The sequence below is a fragment of the Macaca nemestrina genome, chromosome 15 (assembly GCF_043159975.1).
Source record: "Macaca nemestrina isolate mMacNem1 chromosome 15, mMacNem.hap1, whole genome shotgun sequence".
Classification (NCBI taxonomy): Eukaryota; Metazoa; Chordata; class Mammalia; order Primates; family Cercopithecidae; genus Macaca; species Macaca nemestrina.
The window spans coordinates 35,150,588-35,177,171 of NC_092139.1; the positions used below are offsets into that span (position 1 = coordinate 35,150,588).

Here is a 26,584-nt window from a genome sequence, read left to right on the forward strand (position 1 = left end):
TGCAATCCCAGCTACTCAGGAGCCTGAGGCAGGAGAATCGCAGGAACCAGGGAGGTGGGGATTACAGCGAGCCAAGATCACGACATTGCACTCCAGCCCGGGCAATAAGAGTGAAACTCCATCTCAAAAAAAAAAAAAAATAAAATAAAATAAAATAAATAAATAAATAAATAAATGAAAAGAAATGATGCTTGCTCCATGTATTAGCCTACTCTCACACTGCTATAAAGAACTACTGGAGACTGGATAATTTATGAAGAAAAGAGGTTTAATTGACTCACAGTTCCACAGGTTTAACAGGAAGCATGACTGGGAGGCCTCAGGAAACTTACAATCATGGTGGAAGGAGAAAAGGAAGCAGGGACCTTCTCCACATGGTGGCAGAAGAGACAGAGAGAGAGTGAAGGGGGAAATGCCACACACTTTCAAAAAACCAGATCTCATGAGAACTCACTGAGATCTTACGAGAACTCGCTGTCACAAGAACAGCAAGGGGGAAGTCCGCCCCCATGATTCAGTCACCTCCCATCCCACAACACATGCAGATTACAATTTGAGATGAGATTTGGATGGAGACACAGAGGCAAACCATATCACTCCATATCAGAAATATACAAGAAAAAGGCAAGCACTCTTCCAACTACTCTTGATACATTTTTACAAAGAAATAACACTTGAACTCTCAATGTTTCTAATGCTTTGAATTGCAGTGCACAAATAAATATTTATTTCATTATAGTTTCATTGTCCTCTACATTTGTAACTGAGAGTGTGAGAGTTTCTAATATTTTGACAAAAAATGGTAAAGGTCACAAACTGATAATTGTTTTTCTAATTGGATATGGAGAATGCTTTCCTAGGTTTCAGGTTGCACAGTCATTTTTGCAATCCTGCACCGCCATGAAAAGTGAGAGCTGCCTGTATTCAGCATAATACTTATGTAAATAAGGGCTAAAAAATTAATTAGGATAAGAGAAATGAGAATGCTGGGACAGAGAAAAGAAATAACATTTTCTACAGGGTAGTTTATAGAAGGTGCCTTTAATAAAGTGACATTGAGCAGAGACTGGAAGGAGGGAGAGTGGGAGCCATGCGGCTGTGTTGGGGAAGAAGCAGAGAAGTGATATGATTTGACTTTTCCAAAGAATTGCTGTGGCTGAAAAATGAATGCCAGAGGAGTGGTCCCAAAAGAGATGATGCTGGTTGGGACAGGGAGTGGTGGTGGAAGTGAGAAGTGTGCAGATATGGATGTAACTCAGAGGTGTCCTGCAGCAGGCTTGGACTGGCCCTTGAAAACCAATTGTTAAATTTCAGGAATTTTGCAATCTGGTTGTTTAAGTGTTGACAGTGTGAAATTGGTCAGGTTGGGAGTTATTACACTAGAGAAATTGGCAAGCACTACAAAACAGCTTTTGGTTTTTCCCTTTCAGAAAGTCCACTGTTAAACATTTACCATCGCATGTAAGTGGACATAGGCATTTTGTAGGCAGAATTGAATACGGGTTGTAAAGGGAAGTGAAGGAGGGCTCCTCGATGTTGGAGTGTGGCAGCATTTCTACCATGAGCAGCAGGACTGGGAAGGCTGCAGGATGCTAGAAGAAATACTGTTCCCATCTCAGAGAGAGAAGGTAGAGCTTCTTTCTTTTTGGGTTTGAGGGATAGCATGCTTGGACAAAGAGGAAAGAGAATCATTTTTTTCTTAAAATCGGTATAGGGGTTCATGTGTATTCAGGAGGCAATAGAGAACCTCAACAAGGCTGGGGGAGTTGGAGGGGGCAGGAATCCAGAAGATGGGATAACTCTTGAGAGCCTGGAGAGCGTCTGTGGTTTATGGTCACTCCCAAGGCGATAGATGGGAGGAGTCCTGGTGTGTTTAGATTTGGCGTGTTTATCACCTTCTAGGGAGGTGCCGTGAGTCAGTGCCCAGAGCCCAATCCCGTGGCCCCTGCTCAGGACCATGAATGGAGACACTGCTCTGGGGCATCAACGTCTTGTGAAGGAGCAACAGGAGCCTGTGGGCAGGCAGATGTCATGGGAGAGGAGGCGTTTGGAGCTGAGTCTGGAGAAACTTCTCGCTGGCTCCTTCTCTCATGTTGAGCCTCTCAAGAAAGGAAGGAGGCAGCAGAGACTGAGGGTCCCACATGGCAGGGGAGGAGCAAAGGAGCTGTGGGAAAACACATCCACATTTATTCATCTGCTCATCATTCAAGAAATGCTTCTTGAGAGTCTGTTATGTTTCTGGGGCTGGTCTCTTGGGATGTCTGTTCTGGGGGGACAGGCAGGCCTCAGGTAGGACTCTGCCAGCTCAGCCCTCCTTCCAAGTCCTGATGCCCCCTCCTCCCTCCCTTCCACTCAGACACACAGAGGATCAGAGCAGGAGTAGCCCTCAGAGCAGCCCATCTGGGGATTCTCAACATTACTCTACAAGTGGGGATTCCTTTAGCCCCATGGAGTCCTAGCAGTGGCCTGGAAGGGACCACCCACTCAGTTGGCCCTCACTTAGATCCCTCTGTCCACCTTTTCCATGAGACTGCAAGGGCACTGGGGACACCTTTGAACCCCCTTGAAGCATCCCAACTCCTGCACACCTCCTGTGGGTTGGGAGTCCCACACAGGGTTCCCTGAAACTCTTAGGTGTCATAAAGGAGCCCTGTCACCTTCTGTAAACTTCACTGACCCTGAAGCTGCATGGCAAGTGAGCTGGGCCCTCCTGCTGGTCTTGCCCTTCTCGGCAGCCCTTGGTCAGTCCTCCCTCTCCCACACTTACAGTCAGGCCTTCTGTTTCCAGCAAATGTAGACGGCAGAGACACCAACCACCAGTAGCACCTTGGGGCCCAGGAGGAGAGCTACGAGGAGTGGAGCAGTAGGAGCCAGTGCCAGGCCTGGAAATCAGGGAAGAGGAGGAGCCATGAGAGGAGCCACCTGGGAGCTCATCTCAAGGGCCTCCACTTACCCCATCTGAGGCTACCTGGGCCCATCAGTGCTCTGAGGCTTTTGAACTTCCATCCTGCTCTGGCTTCCCTGACTCCAGCCGAAAGCAAAGGCCAGGGAAAGTGGCTCCTCATTCTCACTCACCCTGTCCCAGGCTGTCAGCTTATCCTCCTGGAGGGAAAAGGTGGAGAGAGTGTGTACTCAGGTGTTCATACATACGGCAACTGGATTCCTCACTTGATCCTCACAAGCCTGTGAGGCAGGGATTATTATTCCATTCTGATGGGAAACTGAGGCCAGAGAGTTTAGGGAGTGCCCGGAGATTAGTGGGATCCAAATCTAGGGGAGCCCATCATTATGTCCCCAAGGGTGACTCCTGGGTCCAAAACAAGTCCAACACCCCAGGGTCATAAGAATGATTAGGAAAGGGTGGGCAGGTGGTGTGAGGATGGATTCAGAGTGAGAGAGCTGCATGCTGCCCTTCTTAGCCCCAGGAGTATTTGGATGACCCCATATTCTCATGATCTCAGGGAGCCCTCCAGGGACAAGAACTAATGAAACCTGTTGGCTGGAAAAGACCCTGGTGAGTCAGGGAAAGGGCCTCATGCTTGGGAGGGCCTCAGACATCATCTATCCCACCTCAACCCTAGTGCAGATGTCATCTGAAATTTCTCTGTTGGACACAGAGAGTCAGATCTAAGGAAGCACATGTTTGGACTCTGCATTTTTTAAATAAGGGGTTTTGGCTGTTAAAAGTAACAAAGGTATTATTTTTTTCTCTTTTTTATAAATTAAATGGTGCTGGTGGGTCCTTAAGGAAGGAAGGGAGACCTCAGCATCTGTGGCCGCTGGGGTGTTGCAGGCCGGCAGTTAGCTGGGTGGCTCTCTGGGGCTTTCTCTCCCTTGAGGAGAGCTGCATTGCCCAAATTTACTCCTTCTAGGGGGGAGCCCATGTGAGAGATAGACTGTATTGGGAATATGAAGGGCTATCCCCTCCCCTCAATGTAAAACAACTCTACAGGACCCTCCAGCCTTTGGCCTCTCTGCAGGAGCAGCTCTGTGTTTGTCCTGCCTGCACTGTGGCTCAGCACCTCCCTCCTCCTACACTCCTGCCTCCTCATTCCCTGAGGCATGTTGACCCCGACAGCACTCTAGGATGCTTCCTGCATTCCTTTATCCATCCCCAGTTGGCCTCCCAGAGAAACTGACCTTGGGAAGTGGTCTGGAAAGCAGACTCTAAAATGTAAGTTTGGAATCTGATTACTCATCATCTGGCAAGGAGGATCCCAGGGCTGGTGGTGAGTGGGGCTGGACAAGCCCTGACTTGCTGTTGTGTTGCAATTGATAACACTTTCACTGGCAGTAAACTGGGATGGTGTAACCCCAGGAAGGAAATTCCTTGCCCTCAGCCTTTTGAAAACAGATTGGGAAATGGTCCTTATAAGAACTAAGGTGTCAGCTGTTGCTGGGCATGAATCCTTGGAAGAAAGACAATGAGATACTAAGAGTGATTCATCATCAGTTAAGGTTCAGTGCTGAAGCCAGAGGACTACTTGGCAGCACTGTAGATTCTTATTTTTTGGAGCCACAGGGCAGAAGGAATAGAGGATCGGGTCCTGGGCATCATAGAAGAGTAGCAGAATCACAGTGGAGGATGAATCTCAGTTTCAAATGGCTGCTATGCTGGGGTAGGGCCCTGATGGGGAAGTTGTGGGACCCTGAGATGTGGGAGGAGACATTTGGGTCAAAGCACTCAAAGATTGTCAGTTAACTTTGGAGTTGCTGGGGACAATTGCAGTAGCACAGCTACTTGTCTCTATAAATATCCTCCCCAAGCCAAAAGAAGAAACAACAAAGGAAAAGTAAATTCTACACAATCCAGGCTCTAAATATTACTTGAAGAGAGAAGGCCAAACTGCAAAATGACTGTGAGTCAAAAGGGAACACTCACCTAACCCTAGCGCACAGTCTCTCACTAGGCTCCCACGCCACTGATGCAGCACATCACAGAAGGCATCAGGCAGTTTGCCTGCCAGCCTAGACAACCTAAAATGCATTTCCAGACTCACTATATGAGCCAGGATGCTATGTCAGACACACTGAAAGCACCCAAAAATGGCAGCCCTGGTCTGAGCGCCAGTGGGTGGTTGGAAGTCTAAGGAAAAACTCAACCTTGTCCAGAAGGTACAGAATCATCTCATCCTGTGCTACCTTAACAAGTACAACTATGAACCCAAGAAATATCATGAGGAGCAGGCATAGGAGAACTTCCAAGGTTGAATAGCAAGGTTAAGAACCTGAGGACTGAGGAACAGCCCAGCAGTCAGACACCAGGGAGCCAACCCCCAAATACCAGCCCCCAGCCATGGAAAGTGATGAAGGGAGGACACAGAAAAGAGGAAGTCTCAAGTCAATAAACATAAGCTCCCACTTTAAGAAACTACAAAAAGTAGGGCAAAGTAAACCTAAAGCAAGCAGGAGTGATAGGAATTAATAAAAAAAAGAAAAAAAGAGAGAGCAGAACAGATAATGAAACTGAAAACACAAAAACAATACAAAAACCCACTGAAATAGAGTCAATCTTTCGAAAACACCAATAAAATGGGAAAAACCTCTAGCATGACTGAAAAAAAAGAAAAGAGAAATGGCACATTTTCAGTATTAGGATGAAACGTGGGATACCATTGCAGACCCTGCAGATACCATTGAGTTATAAGTGGATATTGTGAACAACTCTACACACATAAATGTGACAACTTAGATAAAATGGACCAAAAATTATGCAAAGCACAACTTAGCAGGACTCACTCAATAGGAAATGAAAAGTGTGAATAACCCAAAACTATTAAGGAAATTGAATCTATGATTTTAAAATACCCAAAAATATTCCTGAGGCCCAGATCTTTCATAGGAAAACATAAGCATTTAAAGATAAATTAAAACCAAATTTGATACACAGGGAAATGGAGCTGAAAAGTTTTGGTAAAATTTGAATGTATACTCCATTTTAGATGATATGAGGAAATTATTTTAATAATTTAATGAAATTTAGTTATTTGAATGTTTAAAATGTCAGTGGACAATGACATTGGTTTTGTGAAAAATATCCTTGATCACATGATCACTCAAGGTGCAACTGCAGGTGCATGTGTGAGCAAGTTTTCAGCGGATGTCACTATGCACCTTCCACACATCTCTGATGATGGGGGACATTTTTTCTCCTCTATGTCCTGTCTTTACTCTTCCAGCAGGCAGGGACATGAACAAATCAGTGACTCAGCACTGACCAGGAGATGATGCAAACATCATACTGTTTTGGAAGGAACCTGAGTCCTTATTCTTATTTTCTGGTGCCTCAGGGCAGAAAGAATAGAAGGTTGGGCCCCGGCCATCCTTGGAAGAGTAGCAGAATCACAAAGGAAGATGAATCTCAGCTTCAATGGCTTCTATGCTGGGATAGGGCCCTGTTGGGGAAGCTGTGGGACCCTGAGATGTGGGAGGAGACATTTGGGTCAAAGCACTCAAAGATTGTCATTCGACTAGAGGAGAGGGTCCCCCTCCTGGTATTATATGAGAGGGAAATAAGACATTTTTTGGTTATAGAAAGGGTAAACACTGGCCAAATTCAAGTCCTTGGGACAAAGCCCAGCAGAAGGGGAGAGTTTCTCTAATTAGCACAAATTCCCAATATAGCCTGGTAGTGAGCCTGTCCTCAGGGACCAGATTTACCATCATTAGTTTGGACTAATAACCTGATGTAATGGCCAGAAGTCTTCAACATCATCCCTCATCACTTCCTGAGTCCTGGTTTCCCCTTTGGTAAAACTCCAAAGTCACTGGGTGTTTGAAGCAGGAAAGGAGATCAGAGATGAACAGGAATTTGCACATGGTCCATGCGCAGAGTGACTGGGATTATTGTTGGTCAAATATCACCATCGGAACACAGAAGAGGCCTGTGCTGTGACCAGGTCACCTGGGGGCCTGCTCCAGGTTTCAACTTCACTTGTCTTTCTGAAATTTATACAGCAGATGCCGGAAACTGCTGGGTGAGGTCACAGATGCAGATGGAAAAGTTTAGAATAGAACAGAGACAAGGTAGAGGTTAGAAAGTGTAAAGGGGAAGGTGGGGCACTGATGAGACATGCAGAAGAAGGTGAAACACAGGACTTCATAGACAAATGCATCGCCTCCGTCTCTCCTTTTTCCTTTAATGTATATTTACGCCAAAAGATTGATCAAGGTGTGCATCAAACTCTTGATGCACAGTTTCTCTTGTAGATGGGTTTTAAGGGTGTCTGCAAGTTGCCAATTGTCACCTTGAACTTTCTAAGTAGTAGTGACCCGTGGAGTGTAGAATTTGGGGTCATGGAGCTGACATTAAAATTTTACTTTATATTTATAGACTTCTAGCTTATTTTATGACAAGCATGAATACTACTTTTAACATTAAAGAAAAAGACAAAATTTAAAAATGGGAAGTAACCACACCATGGGTGACATCTGAGTCCTGCTCCTTCTGGTGCGCTGAGATCTCCAGGGTATGGCTTTTGCTGACCGCTGGCTGTCCATCATGCTCCACCTGGCAGGTGAGCACCACATCGTCCCTGTGGGCACAGGTGTTCACCAGGAGCCAGCTCGTCCAGTTGTAGGTACCATCCTTGTTTTCTGTGAGGGTCGAAGCTGTTTCTGTCTGAGACACATTTCCATTCTCCAACCAGGTCAGCAGGAGTCTCTGGGGGTAGAAGTTGCTCACCTGGCAGGTGATGTTCGCCTGGTTCTCTGCCCTCATGGACTGTTGAGTAACCTCCAAGAAGGGTGGAACTGAAATAGCACAGGGCAGAAGCTCTGACCTTGTGGCACAGACAGATCACAGGGAGGGCTCCATAATGTAGCTCCCACCACCACAGTGAGGGCATCACCAGGACAGTGCTAGGCAGGCAGCATGTGCTCAGACATTGAGGGTGCTCTTTGCATATGAGTGAAATTACTAAGCACAGTGCCTGGCACACAGTAGGTGCTGAAGGACTGATAGCTCCTACTAGGCTAAGAATGAGTGATATCTACAAGCACCACCCCTGGCATACAGTTGGAATGTAAGAACTGTAGCAAAATCAGTGAAATCGCCAAGCACATAGGGATTTGGCTCCCAGTAGGTGCTCACTAATTGTAGTTGTTCTTAGTGAAATAAATGAAACTCTCTAGCACAGAGCTTGGCACATGGTTGCTGGCTCCCTCACAGCTGCCATTAAAATGATAGTAAGTGACCGGCACACCTAGGTGCATGGCAGGTGGGCAGCATCGTCAGGGATTAGATTCCAGGCTATTCAAGATCTAGAGCAGTAGCCTGTGGGGAGGGGAGTGGACTTAGCAGCCAGAAGTGGGCTTAGGCTGGGTTTGAGGGTCTTCTACCTCGGATGGCCTCAGACAAGTTGGCAGTCCCATGAAGAGGGTCCCCCTGCAAGGTGACGTGGGCCACCTCGCAGATGACTTCAGAGTGAACGTCTCTGCGGGTCAGCACCACCCTGGCTGTGCTGCGGATGCTGTAGGACACGCTCTTTCCTGCGGGGTCCACGCTGGTCTGGAAGTCTGAGAGCTCGTTCCCATTTTTGAACCATTTCAGGGTGATGTCTTTGGGAGAGAAGCCGTGGGACTCGCAGGTGAAGCTCACTGTGTGCTCAGCTGTGGCCCTCACTGCGGGGCCGGATACCACGGGGGCAGAGGGTTTGGCTGCAAAAGGAGCATCGATAATCAGGAGACATTACTGAGATGACCATCACTAACAATAAGCGTGTGACACGTTAAGAACCTTCTGAGACGTTCGTTTTTAATCTCTCTAATAATGTCGGGAGGGCAGTCTCCTTTTCTCATTTTACAGCTCAGGCCACAACAGCTCTGAGAGGTGAGAACTAGCCCATGGTCAGACAGTGAGTAGGGGCAGGTCCCAGAGGGAAGTCCAGGCCTGAGTTCAAAGTCCTCTCCACACAGGGTGACTTCCACCAATCTTGGTATAGGAACAAAATTACTGACTGGTCTCCCTCCTTGTTAATAACTGGTCCTAGCTGGCCTCCACTGGAGAGCTCACCAACCTCAGAGAGGGCGTTTATAGAAGCCAATGTCAGGAACAGTGGCAAAGTGGCACCACCATGAGAGCTGCAGCCAGGCTGCTTAGCCCAGGAGAGGGGTGGCCTGACAAACCCAGTTCCTCATCTGCAAAATAGGAGGACGGCATTTCTATTTCCTGGAATGTCGCCAGGATTAAATGGGGTGATGGAAGCAGTTCTGCTCTGGATCAAACACAGAAGATGCTTCTCAAAATTAAACACAGATCTATCTTTAACCCAGAATTTACAGATACACAGAGGTCTCTCTTTGGGTGTTATACAAATATGAATCCTTCCATATTTTTATTCTTTTCAAAAATATTTCATTCTGTCAAATAAAAGGCATTAATTAAGGATAAAGCTTTAACGTAGAACCCACAGTTTGTAAGAGCATTGGAATGACACCTGCTAAAGGTCAAGCCACAGTATGTTGCCGTAGACCTGGATAACAACTAACTGAAGCCAGCGTCCGTGGGATTTTGATCTCTCTCACCTGGAGTAATTTAATTAAATAGCCAATGAGAACAGGTTTGCAGTTTAGGATTTTTGACCAGCTAATGAACTGTTCCCGAAAACAATATTTTTGAAAGGCACCTATAAAAAAATCTTTCCTGCGTTTCCATACCGGACACTATTCAGGGTTTTGCTGACTCACTGTACCCAAATTGCACCTCTTTATTTTTCCAATAAATGCTCTTTCTCTCCTAACAACCATTGTTGTTGTTGTTGTTGTTAGTAGCTCTAACCTGCTTCAAGTCCTACATTTGTAAATAGGAAATTTGTTTTCGGCATCCGGATCTTCAGTTAGGTCAGGTTTGGGTCAAAAACAAGAATCGCTGAGTTCTAAGAAAGCCAAAGGGGGTTAATTTTTTCATTGTTAATTAATTACAAGGGACAAAGACCCAGGCCACACCAACAGGCAGAAACCTATTCTGGGCCCTGAAAGCAAACACACTGGAGAATCAGATCAATGAGGCGGTTTCTCCCTGTAGATGAGTTTTAAGGGTGTCTGCAAATTGCTAATTGTTACCTTGAACCTTCTGCCATCATCTTAGAAAGCACATATTACACATGTTTGCCTTTGCCAATATTATGTTGCTCCCTAATATGCGTGAAATATTTTGAGAGCACAGTAAGGAGGGTGTCACTTGAAGATGTCAAGTCTTTGAGACACCAGCAAATGGGTGTCCCTAGAGGGCTGAGAGGCTGTCTTCAGTTCCGATTTATTGAGGGCTTCTTGGCCGCCTGACGCTGGCTGCTCTCTCTGTACCTCTCAGCACTTTAATCCTCCCTCCATTTCTTAGAGGGGGTCCTCATGTGAGCCCTTGTGTACGGCGAGACTCTGAGAGGATTCTTGGTGGCCAAGGCCTAGAAGTAGATAGAAACCCCATCCTGGGAAGATGAGTGAGGGTAAATGCAAGTGCATAACCTGGCATGTAGTAGGTGCTTAATAAATAACCCCTGTGACTGTAATCATGAGGTTTGGTGATTACTGCTACTGGAGCTGCATAGCTATTCTTTAGGCAACAGAACAAAGAGGAGCAGAAACACCAATGAAAGGCTCAAACCCTACTCACTGCAGCTGCCAGAAAAACCCAAATGATAAAAGGAGCAGCAATCACCATGTTTAGTGAACTGGCTTTCAAGTAAGATTGCAGGTGAAGCTGGAAGCATTTTGGAAGAAGGAGGGAAAAGATACCTCAGTGACATCTGGGAGTGCTGAGGGAGGGAGGCTTCCGGGGCCGAGGAGTGAGGATTTGCTGGGCCTCCAGCACCTGCTTAGATACAAACGTTTTCAAGACAGAAGGTTCCCAGCACGGAGGCTGCGTCTGAGCGAGGCTTTGTCCCAGTCTCCTATCTTGGGCCCTGAGGCCAGTAGCATGGGAGGGGTCCTGTCCAGGCTTCTGGGGCCTCCGTGAATGTTCCCAGCATGTCTGTTTTGAAGTACCCATGGCCCAAAAAGCTGTTCTCAAAGCCCCAAAGCCTGGGGCACCGCTTTTGCTAGGGGGCTGTGTGTGAGAATCTTCTGGAGCCATTCAGAACTTTAGATGCCAGGCCCACGTTAGACCAATTAAACTGGCATTTTTAGGAGGATCCTGGGTCCAGCTTTGTTAACTCTTTTTTTTGATAGTTTTCCCAGTGATTGTAATGAGCAGCCAAGGTTGAAAGCCACTGGACCCCAACCCAAACCCCATTTATACTTGGGGCCTAGTGATGCCCTGACCTGTCTGAGGTCACACAGCTTCACCCTAACACAGCTCACATTTATTGAGCATTTACTGTGTGCTCGTTGATGCCCTAAGCATTTAACACGATTTCACTCCTTCAGACCCTGCCCAGTCTGTGAGGTCAGCGTTACCATCAAAGGGTGAGGACATCAAGGCCTATGGTGGCAAAGTGCCTTGTCCCAGGTGGCAGAGCCAGGAAGAGTCAGAGCTGGGAAGAGGCCCAGGCAGCTGGGATACTGCCCGTGCTCTCCTAACCATCGTTCTGCAGAAGCTCAGTGATAACCTGAACACCACCACCATTGGGGCTCGGTGCACATCCTCTGCAATCCTCACAGAACCCGGAACGGGGCCATGATAATCAGCATCGCACCGATGGGGAACCCAAGGACTCAAGGGAAGGCAAGACTGGCTGAAGATCACATGATCTTGAAATAACACCTCACTTTGTGGGTGCCTACAGTGTGCTAGGTGATTTACAGAGAGAACCTTAAACACTTTCCACTTTCTTAAAGGAGTCCTTGATTGTCTCCATTCTACAGATGAGGAAACTGAGGCTGAACAAAATGAAGGCACTGTCTCCTCATCCTCCATGTATCCCAGTGGGCATTTCCTGTGTCCCACCAAGCAGTTATGTCCATTAACAGAGCAAGTGTTTTAGGTTCTTGAGCCCCAACACTGACAGCCACCTCAATTGTCCCCTTGAGATTCTAGACGTCATGCAATGTTAGGGAGAAGCCTCCTTTCTGGGTGCCCAGGCCTGCTTACCCTGCAGCCATAAACAAAAGAAAGTGGGTTCCTGACAGCCAGAGGGGAGAATCTAAACTCTTGCTCACATGGTCCCCAAACACTCTCTAGGAAATGCCTCATCTCCTCGTCCTTAGTCTTCAGCGCCATGAGCGGGCAGATATATGCTCTGCTGGGCTTCAGGAGGCTCTACTCTATTCAATGGATGCTGCTGAGTGAAGGAGAAACAGCATAACATGAGGGGAGAGTCCTAAATGCTTCATGTGTGCTGAGACCTGTGCTTTAGGACCAGCTTGGCCTATGATGGGACACATGCAGGACCTTTCTGATGGGAGTGTAAAGCCAACCCCTCCTATCCCTACAGGGTTATTGGTTTGTTTTTAATACTTTGTGCTGTAGAACTGAACAATGCAAGAGTTTAGAAAGAGAAGGTTGGAGCATTTCTCTACACTTGAAAAACCACAGCTGAGTGTTGCAGAGACAAGGACTGTGAGTCAGACTGAGGGTTCCAGCCTTGCCTCACTGACCTGGTCCCAAGTCAGTTCTCCTCTCTGATCCTCAGTGTCCTCATCTTTAAAGGAGGTAGCAAATGGCTCCTCCCGCATAGCACTGGTTACAAGGAAACTCTGGCACAGCCACTGCTCTCTGGCCCCCTTCCCCACCTCCCTCCTTTCTCATCTAACTCATCATTTAGGCTGAGAGCATGGCAAAGAGGAGTGAGCACTTTACTAGGAGTTAGCAGATCTGAGTCACACCTGAGCCACCACTGGCTGTGATTGCCTGGGCTGGGGAGGCACCACCTGAGCCACCACTGGCTGTGACTGCCTGGGCTGGGGAGGCACCACCTGGAAACTTCAGTGTCTTTGCCAATATTATCTGCACAATCAGGATAAAGTCACCTTCCCTGTCTAAGTTGAAGGGATACGAGGAGCTGATTTCAGACATTACTGGGCAAAGCACATTTTCATGTACATACATGTACATGAAAGCATCATGTTTTATGCTTTACATATACATGTTTTTTAAAAAGCTGTTAGTAAAGCTATGTGTCTTCTGGAGGTCCTGTTTTTTGCCTTTCCAAATTCCAGAGGCTGCCCACATTCCTTGCTCACAGTTACATCTTCCCATCACTCTAACCTCTTGCTTGCATCCTCACAAGTCCTTCTGCAATAATTAATCTCCTTCCTCTTTCTTGTAAGGACATTTCTTATATATTGTGTCCACCCTGATACCAGAGCCAGATGTTAAAACCACTGTCTTAAAAATATTTGAAGTAGGGTGAACATGGTGGCTGATGCCTGTAATCCCAGCACTTTGGGAGGCTGAGGTGGGCGGATCACCTGAGGTTGGGAGTTCGAGACCAGCTTGAACAACATGGAGAAACCCTGTCTCTACAAAATACAAAATTAGCCAGGCGTGGTGGCCTATGCCTGTAATCTCTGATTGCTATGTCATCTAGGAGGGAAATTGGGCAATAGTCTCAAATATGAAAACACACTATCCTCTGATGTAGGAATGCCACTTCCAGTGGGTGTCTCCCGCCTGAGTAGGGTGGCACATGTACAAGGTCATCCACTGCATGATTGTTTTAGTGGCTAAGGTGGGAATAACTTACATATCCATCAACAGAAGACTGTAAAATAAAATTTGATATTTCCATAGATTAGAGTATATTTCAGCTATAAAGAAACTGGAACAGCTCTCTATGTCCTCATATGGAATCTCGCTATGGAGTGATAGGGTGTACGTTTGGGAGAAGTTTTCCAATCACCAAAGAGCTTTAGTGTCTACATGTGAGGTGCATTGTGAACCTGTGGGAAACTGATGAAAAGAGAAATGCTGGCTCTCTGACCTGTGGTTCTGTTTGAGGAGCTTTTATTGAGCACCTATGATGCACCCGGCTCTTCTATGGAGACAGGTCTAATACTGGGGAAGGAAGGAGACTGCCTCGATTCAGACATGGACTCTGGCTCCAATTCTGTCACTAACTGGCCCTGTGACCATGGACAAGGCCCCTGTCATGTCTTGGCTTCAGTCCCCCATCTGTAAAGGGGGTTGGGCTGGATGGTCTAAAGATCCCTCCTGTGCTGACATTCCAGAATTCAGGAGTTAGGACGAGGCTCTTGAGCCTCTGGCAGGAAACCCCAAATAAGCATTGTTGCTGCCTTATATGGGGAACCCCTAAGTCACCCACGTGTGGGAACTCTTTCCTGAGGTGAGGGACATTCTGAGATGACGCAGCTCTGCTCAGAAGCCCATGGTGACTGTGTGACTCAGTCCCCGAATCCCACAAGGGTTTCCCAAATGGACCCACAGCAAATGCCAAACTTATTGGCATCTCCTCCCACCATCAGATTCAACAGTGAATGTGCCTCCCAGGAATCTTCCCCGTAGGGTGTTTCTGAAGATTAAATTAAAAAAAGAAAAAAACACGATTTACCCTCTCCATGCCCTGGATGGATTTCTCCTCATTAGAAGGGAAGAGAATGTAAGCTTGGTGGGGAAGTGCTTTGGGCTGTTTCATTCACTGCTCTTTGCACAGCATCCAGGGCAGAGCCTGGTGCACAGTGGGGTCTCAGTGAGTGCCTGCTGCATAAAGAAGAGACTCAGCCACCCTCAGGGGGAAGCCTTCTCTGGAGGCAGAAGGCATAGTCCAGACCTGTGCCTGGGCAAGTAACTCAAATTGTCAGTTCCCTCATCTGTGAAATCAAAGGGCTGCGTCAGCTTTGGAAAGACAAGAGCTATAGAGCCACAGACTGGAGATGCTGTCTTTTCCATCATTTACAAGCCATGGAGCCTCGAATGACTACCATGACATCTCCAAGCCTCAACTCATGTGATCCGGAGAAGGGGTGACATCAGATCATGAAAATGAGCAGCCACCACCACACCTGATTATTGCTCTAAGAATGGATAATGTAATTATTGACTTATTGTCACACACCAGGGGACAAAGGAGGCCCGCACTGTACTCACCAAGCACAGACAGCTCAGTGCCTGCTCCAGACTTCAACTCCACATCGGGACTCCCTTTCCGGAACTTCACACAGTAGTAGGTGCCGGCATCTGCTGGGGTGATGTTACTGATGCAGATGGAAAAGTCCGTGTTGTTTCTCTTTGTGGGGTCTGAAACAAGTGTTACCCGGGGGAAGTGGCCTTCTTTCAGATTGTAGATTAATTCCCGGCCTGGTCCAGCTCCTCTGAACCACTGGATGGGACCCACAGGGATCAGGGACGTTGTAGCACAGCGCAGAGTGGCCGACTCTCCAGCTGCAACTGATACGGACTTCTCAGGCTGAATCACCTGCAACTCCTCCTCACACAACCTTCCTGGAAAGGAGCACAAAGCAGTCATTTTTTCATCCTTATGTGATCCTGTGTGTTTGCCCAAGTGTTTATCAATGACTTTCATTGACTGGGTGTACACTAGGAGCAGGTCTTGAGCTCAGCCCACTACATGCATTATCTCATTTAAGCTGCACAACTGGCCTGTAACATAAGACTGTAATACAAGCGAGGACACTGAGGCACAGAGAGGTTCACTTTCCTTTTCCTTATTTTCTTTTCCTCTTTCTGTTTGCTTTCTTTTCTTTTCCTTTCCTTTCTTTTTGAGACAGGGTCTTGCTGTGTCTGCTGCCCAGGCTGGGGTGCAGTGGCTCAATCACAGCTCACTGTAGCCTCAACCTCCCAGGCTCAAGTGATCCTTTCACCTTGGCCTCCCAAGTAGCTGGGACCACAGGTGTGTTCCACCATACCTGGCCAGTTATTGTATTCTTTGTAGAGACACAGTTTCACCATGTTGCCCAGACTGGTCTCTAACTCTTGGGCTCAAGCAATCCATCTGCCTTGGCCTTCCAAACTGTTGACATTATAGGCGTGAGCCACTGTGCCTGGCCAAGAGGTTCAATTTCAATATAGAGCTTTGGATTGAGGACCTGAGTAGAACTATTGAGCCCTCCTTGAAAGTGCCATGTTTTGCCAAATATGGCCTCCAACTGTGGCTACATGGAGTGTGGCACTTTTTGTGTCGGTGGATTGGGTGGGGCCCTGTGACTTCTTTAGACCCTTGAGTTTTGAGCAGAAGTGATGGGTATAATTTGTGGGTTGTGCATTCAACTGCAAGAGCCTCTATGGATCAATTTCTCCCTTCCAGAGACCCACAGGGCTCTGATGGGGCCTGCTCCATTGCCTGGATGTGTGAATGACCGTTGCATGCAGAACTGCCAATACACACTCAATACGTAGCTTCCAGTGGAAATACAACATTGTTTTAAGCCCCTGGTAATTTTTCACCCATAGCATAATCACATTACCTAAGTTTCCTAATGCTGATGTGACAAATTACTAAAACTTAGTGTCTTAAAAAAATGTTACATTTTATAGTTCTGGAGGTTAGAAGTCCAAAATAGTGTTACTGGGGTACAATCAAGAAGAAATAATAAAAGTCAAATACATAAAGATAGAGAATGAAACAGTGGTGACTATGGGTGAACTTGGGGGAGGTGATGGGGAAGTCAAAAGATACAAAATTGCAGTAAGTCTGACAAAGAAGTCCAGAGAATAAATTTGCAATCTATGGGTTTTAGTTAATAATGTTGTATTGAATTCAGTATTTTTGCTTCAAAAGCACATTTTAGGTGCTGTTGACATAAAACACATGCAGCATAACTATGGGAGATGATGGATGTGTCCATTTGCTTAACTTTAATAATCATTTCACTACGTATATGTATACGTATATGAAGGCATCATGTTTTACACCTTCCATTTTGACAATTTTTAAAGAACTTTCAGCAGAGCTGTGTGTCTTCTGGAGGCCTTTCCAAATTCTAGAGTTTTCTCATATTCCTTTCTCACAGTTACATCTTCCCACCACTCTAACCTCTTGCTTGCAACTTCACATGCAAACATCCTGGAATACAAGGATGTTTCAATGTCCTTCTCCAAGAATTAATCTCCTTCCTCCTTCTTATAAGCACCCTTGTGATGTATTAGCTCCACCCTGATACTAAACCCAGATGTTAAAATCACTGTCTTTTTTTTTTTTTTTTTTGAGGCGGAGTCTCGCTCTGTCGCCCAGGCTGGAGTGCTGTGGCCGGATCTCAGCTCACTGCAAGCTCCGCCTCCCGGGTTCCCGCCATTCTCCTGCCTCAGCCTCCCGAGTAGCTGGGACTACAGGCGCCCGCCACCTCGCCCGGCTAGTTTTTTGTATTTTTTTAGTAGAGACGGGGTTTCACCGTGTTAGCCAGGATGGTCTCGATCTCCTGACCTCGTGATCCGCCCGTCTCGGCCTCCCAAAGTGCTGGGATTACAGGCTTGAGCCACCGCGCCCGGCCAAAAATCACTGTCTTAAAAATGCTGAGAGGTAAAGGAAATAATTCATGAAAAACTAAAGGAATATAAATGTCTTAACAAAATGAGAATGTAAGGAAAGAGAAATTACATGAAGAAGTGAAACAAACTTAGGAATTGAAAGTACAATAACTAAAAGTTCACTAGAGGAGTTCCCTAATGGGTATAAGTAAGTGGAAGAATAATCAGAAAACTGGAGGACGGAATAATTGAAATTATTGAGACTGAGGTATGGGTGGAAAATGGAATAAAGTCTAGAGCACAGAATCTAAGGGAATTGTGAGACATTATCAAATGTATCAACATACACCTTACTAGAGTTCCAGGGAGAAAAAAGAGAAAGAGAGAAGGGAATAGAAGATTACTTGAAGACATAGTGGACAAGAATCTTCACAAACTTGATAAAATACAGGAATCTATGAATTTAAGACACAGAAAAAACAGAAGTTGAACTAAAAAATAAACTCAGAGACCCACACTAAGACACATTATAATCCACCTGTTGAAAACTAAAGTCAAAGAGAGAATCCTTAAAGCAGCAGGACAGAAGCGATTCCTTGCATAAAAGAGACCCTCAATAAGATTTTCAGCTGAGCTCTTATACAAAACACTGAAGTCCAGAAGATAGAGGGATGGTAAGTTCAAAACGTTAAAAGAGGAAAAATATATCAATCATGAATTCTATACCCAGCAAATTCTATGTCCTTCAAATACAAGGGACAAATTAAGATATTCTCAGGTAAACAAAAGCTAACAGAGTTCATGACCACTAAACCTTACCTACAGGAAATGCTAAAGGGAGTGCTTCAGGTGGAAATGAAAGGATGCTGCATGGTAACTCAAAGTTGTATGAAGAAATAAAGATGTCCAGTTATGTGTACATTTTTAAAGAATCATGCTTCAATATCCCACAAACAAGCTGCGAGCACCCTGCCCAGGTGACCAGGTAACCAGTATTTTAAAGCTGGTCCCTGCCACAATTCCTCTTTTTGTCCTCCCCTACTGTGACCTAGTGACATTGAAACACTCCAGTAAAACCTATCATGGTTTTTGCTTGTGTCCCTCACCTTGACTCCCAGTAAAGGCACTTGCCCAGGAATCCCATCTCTCTTGCCTACCCATCTGCTTGATTGAGCCTACTCCTTGGGACCTCCTCGCACATGGCTTCCTTCATGGCCTGCCCTTCTCTAGAAACTGTGAATATGCCTCTTCGTATGAACTTTTCATGGCCATGCTAGAGTGATCCTCCAAGATTCAACCAGCAGGAGTCACTTTAACATTTTCAATAGTAATGGCAATAAGGATGGGATCATTCTAAACTCAGGTGGAAAGTTCGTAGGAAATGCCTTTGACTCTTCATGACTTACAGAATTGCTACTCTGATTGGCTCCACAATTTGAGAAGGCTTTTTACCCTGATGACTTTCTTGTACTATGCTATGTACAGCTTTGTGTTGCCTTTTGGAGTGCTGCCATGGCTCTCCATCCTGAAGCAAGGATTCTGTTCCAGTATCAATAATGACATCCACCTTTCTTCAGGAGCACAAGTAGATATAACATTGGTAACACCTCTTCAAAGAAGATTCTTGTGATGTGCATATTAATGTCACATAATCCAGCATCTATAAGTTTTTTTTGGGATGCCCGTGGCAACATATTTACAAATTTTACTTACAAGTTAAAATCAACGGGTACTCCTGTTAGTGTCTTTAAATGAATTAACAAACAAAAATATCTCTTCTCTCTGGAGTCTTCGGCGATGTCTTTCATGCCTCTTGGAGTCTCTAGCCCACTCATGATGGCTATATATTTCCTCAGGGCCTTGATGCAAAAATAATGTTCTTTGTGGCCTATGCTATACTCCATTAAAACAACTGACTGGTTACCTACTAGAATCTCCTGACTTGGAGTCCAGATTTAAGGATAATATTCTCCTGTTGCAAATCATTAACCATAAATTGTCCCACAGGCCAGGCTCTGCTCATCTGAAATGACACCCATTGAAATTTAAACTTCCACTACAACACAAAATTAAAATCACTGCCAGGTACAGCTGCACACCTTTTCTGTTGACAGTTGACATTATTACTACTTGGTTTGTTGATGCAACAATCCTCAACCAAATACTAGCAAACTGAATTGAGCATCATATTAGAAGAATTATACAATACAAGCAAGTGATATTTATTTCTGGAATACAAGGATGTTTCCATGTGCAAATGACCAACAATGTAATATATCATATTTATAGAAGAAAGAGAAGAAACGCATGATTAACTCATTTGATACTGAAGACCATTTGACAAATTTGGAGATCTTTTTATGACAAAAACCATCCATAAAATGAATATATGAAACTTCTATAAAATAATAAAAGTCATATACGCATACTTTATTTTCACTTATCGCTGTCTAATATGCTATTTTATTTGCCTATTTATCATGTATATTGATTACTGTCATTCTCCCCAGTGGAGACAAGCAACAAAAGGGCACATACTTTTTCTTTTTCATTCAACAATGTTCTTTGTTAGGTCCTGGCACATAGTAGGTATTCGTTAAATATGTGTATAATGTGCGAATTGCTCAGTGGAACATTTTCCCAGGAGACTCAATATTATATTTTAAGAGAATTGCTTTTATGAAATTTGCCGGAAAATGTGTTTCCCATGTGGGTGAATTGGTGAAAAAATATTGAGTTGTACACACGCAGAAATCAGAAGAGTCAAGGAGAAGAAAACCACAAACCCTTTTCACACCACATCACCTTCTCGCCCTCATGAGCAGCACCTGCAGAAATTTCATGGAATAAGATCAAGACCAAAAGTGTTTGAGAAGAGCAATGGTGAAACCTGTGATCTCTAGAGTCAAAGTGCCTGAGTTCAAATCGTAGCTCTACCAGTTACCAATGAGTAACCTAGGAGCACTTTGTGCTTCTGTTTCCTTATTTGTGTTGGAGGGTGAACTTGGAACTTGGATATAATGGTTACCTGAGGTCAGAAATGTAAGCGATTTCCCACAGTATCTGGCTCATGGTGGGTATTCAAAAATTGTAAAGTTATTACTTGGTAGATTTCCTGAGGCTTGGAGGCTTCAATGGACATTAGGTGATGATATGGATATGGACATGGATATGAATATAACGATAGATATAGATAATATAGGCATGATTCTCTGTTACTTTTATCCCCTTCTTTCTTCTTCACCCCTACCATTAATGGAAGAGCGAACTCCAAGAGAGGAATGTGCAAAAGTTCTGTTTTGAGGGAAAGTGTATTTTACTAAGAAGTCTGCTTACCTGTTGCTTAGCTTAACAGATTGGGGGATTTTCAGGGATAAGGTGACTGAGGTAGAAAGGAAGGAGAATGACTGGGCAACAGAGAAAATCAAACATCTCTTTAATGTGCTTTCCTGTAGACCAAAAAATGAGTTGAAGATTACAGTAAGGGAAGTCTTACTACTACTACTACTACTACTACTACTACTACTACTACTACTACTACTGCTCTATGTTTCCACATGATCAAGTTAGATTTATCCCAGGAATTCAAGGATGGTACAACATTCATAAATCTCTAAATATGATACACTATTTCAACAGAACAAGGGACAAAAACCATATGACCATACAACACAGGCAAAGAAAGCATTTGACAATATTTAACATTTTTTAATGATAAAAACTCTGAAGAAATTAGATATCAAATAAATGTTCCTCAACACAATAAAGGCCATACAGGACATATCCATAGCAAACATCATACCCAATGGTGAAAAGTTGTCAGCTTTTACTCTAAGATCAGGAACAAGACAGAGATGTCCACTCTCAAGATCTCTATTCAACATATAGTATCAGAAGTTCTATCCAGAATAATTGCACAAAAGAAGTAAATAAAAGTCATTCAAATCAAAAAGGAAGAAGATAAATTATCTCTGTTTGCATATGGCACTGTCTTACATAGAGAAAACCCCAAAATCTCTAAAAACTTTTAGAATCAACAAACAAATAGGCCACAGATATAATATATGAAATCAATGAGTAAAAATCAGTAGTTTCATACACTTACAGCAAATTATTGGGAAAAGAAATCAGTAAAACAATTTTATTTACAATTGCTACCAAAAAGGGTAAGATAGCTAGGAATAAACTTAATCAAGGAACTGAAATACCTGCACACTGAATAACTATAAAACCCAGATTAAAAAAATAGAAAACAAATAACAGAAAGATACCCATGTTTGTGGATTGGAGAATTACTATTGTAAAATGTTCATACTACCCAAAGAGATCCACAGATTCAATTCAATACCAGTAAAATTTCAATGAAATTCCACAGAAATGGACCAAACAATCCTTAAGTTCATATTAGCCATAGAAAACCATGAATAGCTAAGGCAAGTTTTAACAAAAAGAACAAAGCTAGAGGCATCACACAGCTTGATTTCAAAATCTTCTAGAGTGCCATAGTAATCAAAACAGCAGGGCGTTGGCACAAAAAGAGACACATAGACCAATGGATCAGACCAGAGAGCCCAGCAATAAATTCACACATTTGCACTCAATTGACTTTTGACAAAAAGGTCAAGAAGACACAATGGGGAAAGGTCAGTCTCTTCAAAAAGGGGTGTTGGGAAACCTGAATATCCAGGTATAGAGAAATGAAATTAGACCTCCGTCTCATGCCACATACAAAAATCAACTCAAAATGTGTTAAAGACTTCAATGTAAGATCTGAAACTGTAAAAGTACTAGAAGAAAAGTTCCATGATGTTGGTCTGGGCAATGAATTTTTGGATACGACCCCCAAAACACAGGCAACAAAAGCAGAAATAAATAAATGGCACTACAACAAACTAAAAAGTTTCTACACAGCCAAGGAAACAATCAACAGAGTAAAGAGACAACCTACAAAATGGGAGAAGATATTTTCAAACCATACATGTGACGAAGAGTTAATATGCAAAATATGTAAGGAAGTCAAACAACTCAATCATAAGAAAACAACCGAAGTAAAATATGAGCCAAATAGTCATTTCTCAAAAGAATACATTAAAATGGCCAGTCAACATATAAATAATATCCAACCTCACCATTCTTAAGATAAATGCAAATTAAAACCACAGTGATCTATCATCTCACACCTGTTAGAATGATTATTATTAAAAGGATGATAACTAGTGTTAGAGAGTATGTGGAGAACAGGAAACCCTTACACACAGTTGGTGGGAATGAAAATTAGGCCATCCATTAGTGAAAACAGTATGGAGTGTCCTCAAAAATTTAAAAATAGAATTATCATATGATCCAGCAATCTCACTACTGAGCGTATATCCAAGGGAAATGACATCCGCATGTCACAGAGATATCTGCACTCCCATGTCCATTGCAGCATTATTTACAATAGCCAAGATATGGAATCAACCTAGGCGTGTATCAACAGATAAATGGATAAAGAAAATGTGGTCTACATACATACACAGTGGAATTCTAATCAGTTGCACAAAAGAAGGAAATCCTGTCATTTACAACAATATGAATGAACCGGGACGGTATTATGCTAAGTGAAACAAGCCAGGCACAGAAAGACAAACACCGCATGATCTCTCTCATATATGGAATCTAAAAAAGTTGAACTCAAAGAACTAGAGTAGAATGGTGGTTACCAGGGCTAGACAAGGGGTGCAGTTGGGTAAGTATTAGTCAAAGGACACACAATTTATTTTCAGATAGGAGAAATTAGCTCCAGATATCTACTGTACAATATGGAGTCTATAGTTAATAAGATGATTTATATCCTTCAAAATTGCTAAGTGCATAAATTTTAGGAGTTCTCACCATAAAAATTGTCAGTGTGGGCCGGGCGCGGTGGCTCAAGCCTGTAATCCCAGCACTTTGGGAGGCCGAGACGGGCGGATCATGAGGTCAGGAGATCGAGACCATCCTGGCTAACACGGTGAAACCCCGTCTGTACTAAAAAAATACAAAAAACTAGCCGGGCGAGGTGGCAGGCGCCTGTAGTCCCAGCTACTCGGGAGGCTGAGGCAGGAGAATGGCGTAAACCTGGGAGGCGGAGCTGGCAGTGAGCTGAGATCCGGCCACTGTACTCCAGCCTGGGCAACAGAGCAAGACTCCGTCTCAAAAAAAAAAAAAAAAAAAAAATTGTCAGTGTGTAAGATTATGCATATGTTAATTAGCTGTAGTCATGCAGAAATGTACACATGTCATAATATGTTGTACATGAGAAGTGTACTTTTCTCAAATCAAAATAAAAAACATTTTCTTAAGCTTTAATTGAAATTAAAGTTGGAGAAACTGATAAAAAATGAAATCTCATGTGTGTGTGTACACATTTACAATCACTTATAGGTATACATGCAGGGATCTCTAACCCCCAGGCTGTGGTTGGGTACAGGTCCGTGGCCTGTTATGAACTGGGCTGCACAGCAGGAGGTGAGCAGCCACTATGTGAGCATTATTGCCTGAGCTCTGCCTCCTGTCACATCAGCAGCAGCATTAGGTTCTCATAGGAGTGTCAACCCTATTGTGAACTGTGCATGTGAAGGATCTAGGTTGTGTGCTCCTTATCAGAATCTAACTAATCCCTGATGATCTGAGGTGGGACAGTCTCATCCCAAAACCGTCCACCCCACCCACCCACTCTAGGTCCTTGCAAAAATTATCCTCCATGAAACCAGTTCCAGGTGCCAAAAAGATTGGGGACCACTGCACACGTGTGTGTGTGTGTTGGTATCTGTTATGGGCAGAATGTGTCCCCTAAAATGCATGTGTTGAAGCTCCAACCCTAGCACCTCAGAATGTGACTGTATTTGGAGACAGAGTTTTTAAGAAGCAATTCAGTTAAATGAAGTCATTGGGGTGGGCCTTAATCCAATATGAGTGACGGTCTCATAAGAAGAGGAGATGAGGACACAGACACATATACAGAGAGAAGACCATGGGTTGAGACACAGGGAGGATATGTCTTCTACAAGCCAAGGAGAAAGACCTCAGTAGAAACTAATCCTGCCGACACTTTGATCTTGGACTTTGGCCTCCATAACTGCAAGGAAGTAAATGTGTAGTTTCAGTCACCCAGTCTGTGGTTCTTTACTACGGAAGCCCTAGGAAAGGAATATAGGCCCCAATAAGCAGCAAATGCAGAACTTCTTAAAGAGGAAGAGGCGACTGAAAAATGGGTGGTAAGACTCAAGTCACAGGGGAGGAAGGATCATGGGGGAGCACAGGACAATGTAAGGAGCACCCTTAGGGAGGGCGGTGGCTGAACATCCTTGGGAAACACTGCACCTCTGCCCAACTCAAGAAGGCACCATTTCAGACTTCACTTCCTCTGGGTGTTGAATACAGAAGGCTGGGTCTGGAGTCACACAGCCCTCTCAGGCCGTCTCTCAGCTTGCTCTGTCCTTGGGTAGGTTGTTTGGCCCCAGAGTCTCAAGACTGGTAAGGATATAAATAATGATTGTTCTGTGTTAGTCAAATGAAATAGATCAAAATGTAAGTAATTGTGGTGGTGGTGATTCAATCATCCTGTGACTCTGGTAGCCAGCTGCCCCTGGTAGCCAGTCGCTGATCCACAGAGAAAGTGCTCAGCTCCCTGATTTCCTGCTCTGAGGCCCCATCTTTGGCCTTCCTTGGCAGCACTTGTGGTTGTCTGGAATCCCCAAAGGTCCAGGGGCAGGGCATTGCCACGGCAGCAGAGAGAAAGGGTTCTAGCCCAAGGCAATGCTTACCTGTGAGTCCCAGCAGTAGAGTCAGCAGCAGGAAAGGACCAGGAGGGTGGGGCCAGGAGGCTGTGACAGGCATCCTGGAGACCTCAGGAGCCTGCTCTGTTCAAATGTCTGTGGTGGGGAGATGTCAGGCTCTGCTCTGAGGAGAGAAGACAAGCCCCGCCTCCCTCGATTCAAGAGGAAGTGGCTATGATGGATTGGGACAGTAACTTGTAAGTTTTTAGATTGTAACATAGAAATCAGGCACAGCAGGCAGCTACAAAGCACAGAGTTACTCGTGCTCCATTTTCAGGAGAATCAGACAGGCTGAGCAAAAATAATGCTTCCTCCTCAACTGAGGCCTGTGTTCTCTCCACATGGCCGCCTTCCCCATCTTCAGGTCTTCTTGGTGATTTGCCAGCTGAGGGTCTTGGGTCAAGAAGTTCTGTGGTTGTGATCTGTGCCCTAAACTCTCCATCTTAAGACCCTAGGATGTGGTTGGCTTGTTGCTTCATTCTGCACCAGCCTCAACCAAGTGCTATTCAGCAGGGGGCAGCAGGAGGGATCACAAGGACCCTCTTGATGTTGGAGAGGAAACAGGTCTGCTTTTGAAATGATTCTTTATTGTAACCTTTTTTTTTTTTTTTATTTTTTAGACGGAGTCTTGCTGTGTTGCCCAGGCTGGAGTGCAGTGGCCCAATCTCCGCTCACTACAAGCTCCGCTTTCCAGGTTCACACCATTCTCCTGCCTCAGCCTCCAGAGTAGCTGGGACTACAGGCGCCCGCCACCACGCCCGGCTAATTTTTTGTATTTTTAGTAGAGATGGGGTTTCACTGTGTTAGACAGGATGGTCTCGATCTCCTGACCTCGTGATCCGCCCGCCTCGGCCTCCCAAATGCTGGGATTACAGGTCTGAGCCACCGCGCCCGGCTATTCTAAGCTTTTACTGATATAACTGGCGAAACGTAGCCCAAATTCAGTCTAATCTGGACTTTGGCACTTTCATGGGCTTGAATCCAGTAGAAGAAATCATTTCCCGACTTCTTCCAGGAGAGCCAGTAGTTTTAGTTTAGTAAGGATCTGTTTTGTGGGGTGAAGTGAGGGTTGTGGGTTATGGAAAAAGGATAGGGTTATGATTGGGGGAGAATATGGGGGACAGGTTCCTGAGGCCATCACATCAACTTTAATATCCTTTGTTCTGCACAGAGGACCTACAGGATTCACCACTGTGTTCAGATGGGAAATGGGGAGAGAGGAAGTATAATTGCCCTGACCAAGAGGGCGTACTAAGGAGTTGGGGAAGTCATTGCACCCACCTACGCTCAGTTTTGGTCTCTAAACTCGGCGTTATAAGTATTTCATTGCAGTGTTTTAGTGGCGATTAAAGGAGAAAATGGCTGTACCATGCCTGAAACCCAGTAGGTTATTATTGATGCTAATGGTGCCAGGTGAAGAGCGGGAACTCAAATGGTGCTTTTGAATGGATCCCTACTGCATGATGAG

General features: G+C 44.7%; 1 protein-coding gene across 3 annotated transcripts; it reads right to left on the reverse strand.

Moving 5' to 3' along the window:
• Positions 1-25,243, reverse strand: LOC105496101 (signal-regulatory protein beta-1). Of its 3 annotated transcripts, XM_011766194.3 has the most exons (6): positions 25,105-25,243; positions 14,981-15,334; positions 8,341-8,658; positions 7,420-7,752; positions 2,768-2,882; positions 250-2,164 (listed from the first exon to the last, which is right to left on the reverse strand). In XM_011766194.3, the coding sequence occupies exons 1-5, from the start codon at positions 25,175-25,177 to the stop codon at positions 2,770-2,772; spliced, it is 1,191 nt and encodes a 396-aa protein (XP_011764496.2). In that variant the 5' UTR covers positions 25,178-25,243; the 3' UTR covers positions 250-2,164; positions 2,768-2,769. The 3 variants fall into 3 exon arrangements, with proteins under 3 accessions (XP_070935668.1, XP_011764496.2, XP_011764498.1); XM_071079567.1 differs by lacking the exons at positions 250-2,164; positions 2,768-2,882 and adding an exon at positions 1-122; XM_011766196.3 differs by lacking the exons at positions 7,420-7,752; positions 8,341-8,658 and having other exon boundaries at positions 25,105-25,240.
• Positions 25,244-26,584: the final 1,341 nt, after the last annotated feature.

Coding starts and splice junctions, on each gene's coding strand:
- LOC105496101 (XM_011766194.3), bottom strand. CDS start 25,177: ATGCCTGTCACAGCCTCCTGGCCCCACCCTCCTGGTCCTTTCCTGCTG. Junction 8,659..14,980: donor CACTGAGCTGTCTGTGCTTG/GTGAGTACAGTG, acceptor CTCCTTTTGCAG/CCAAACCCTCTGCCCCCGTG. Junction 2,883..7,419: donor GGACTCAGATGTCACCCATG/GTGTGGTTACTT, acceptor CCTGATTTCCAG/GCCTGGCACTGGCTCCTACT.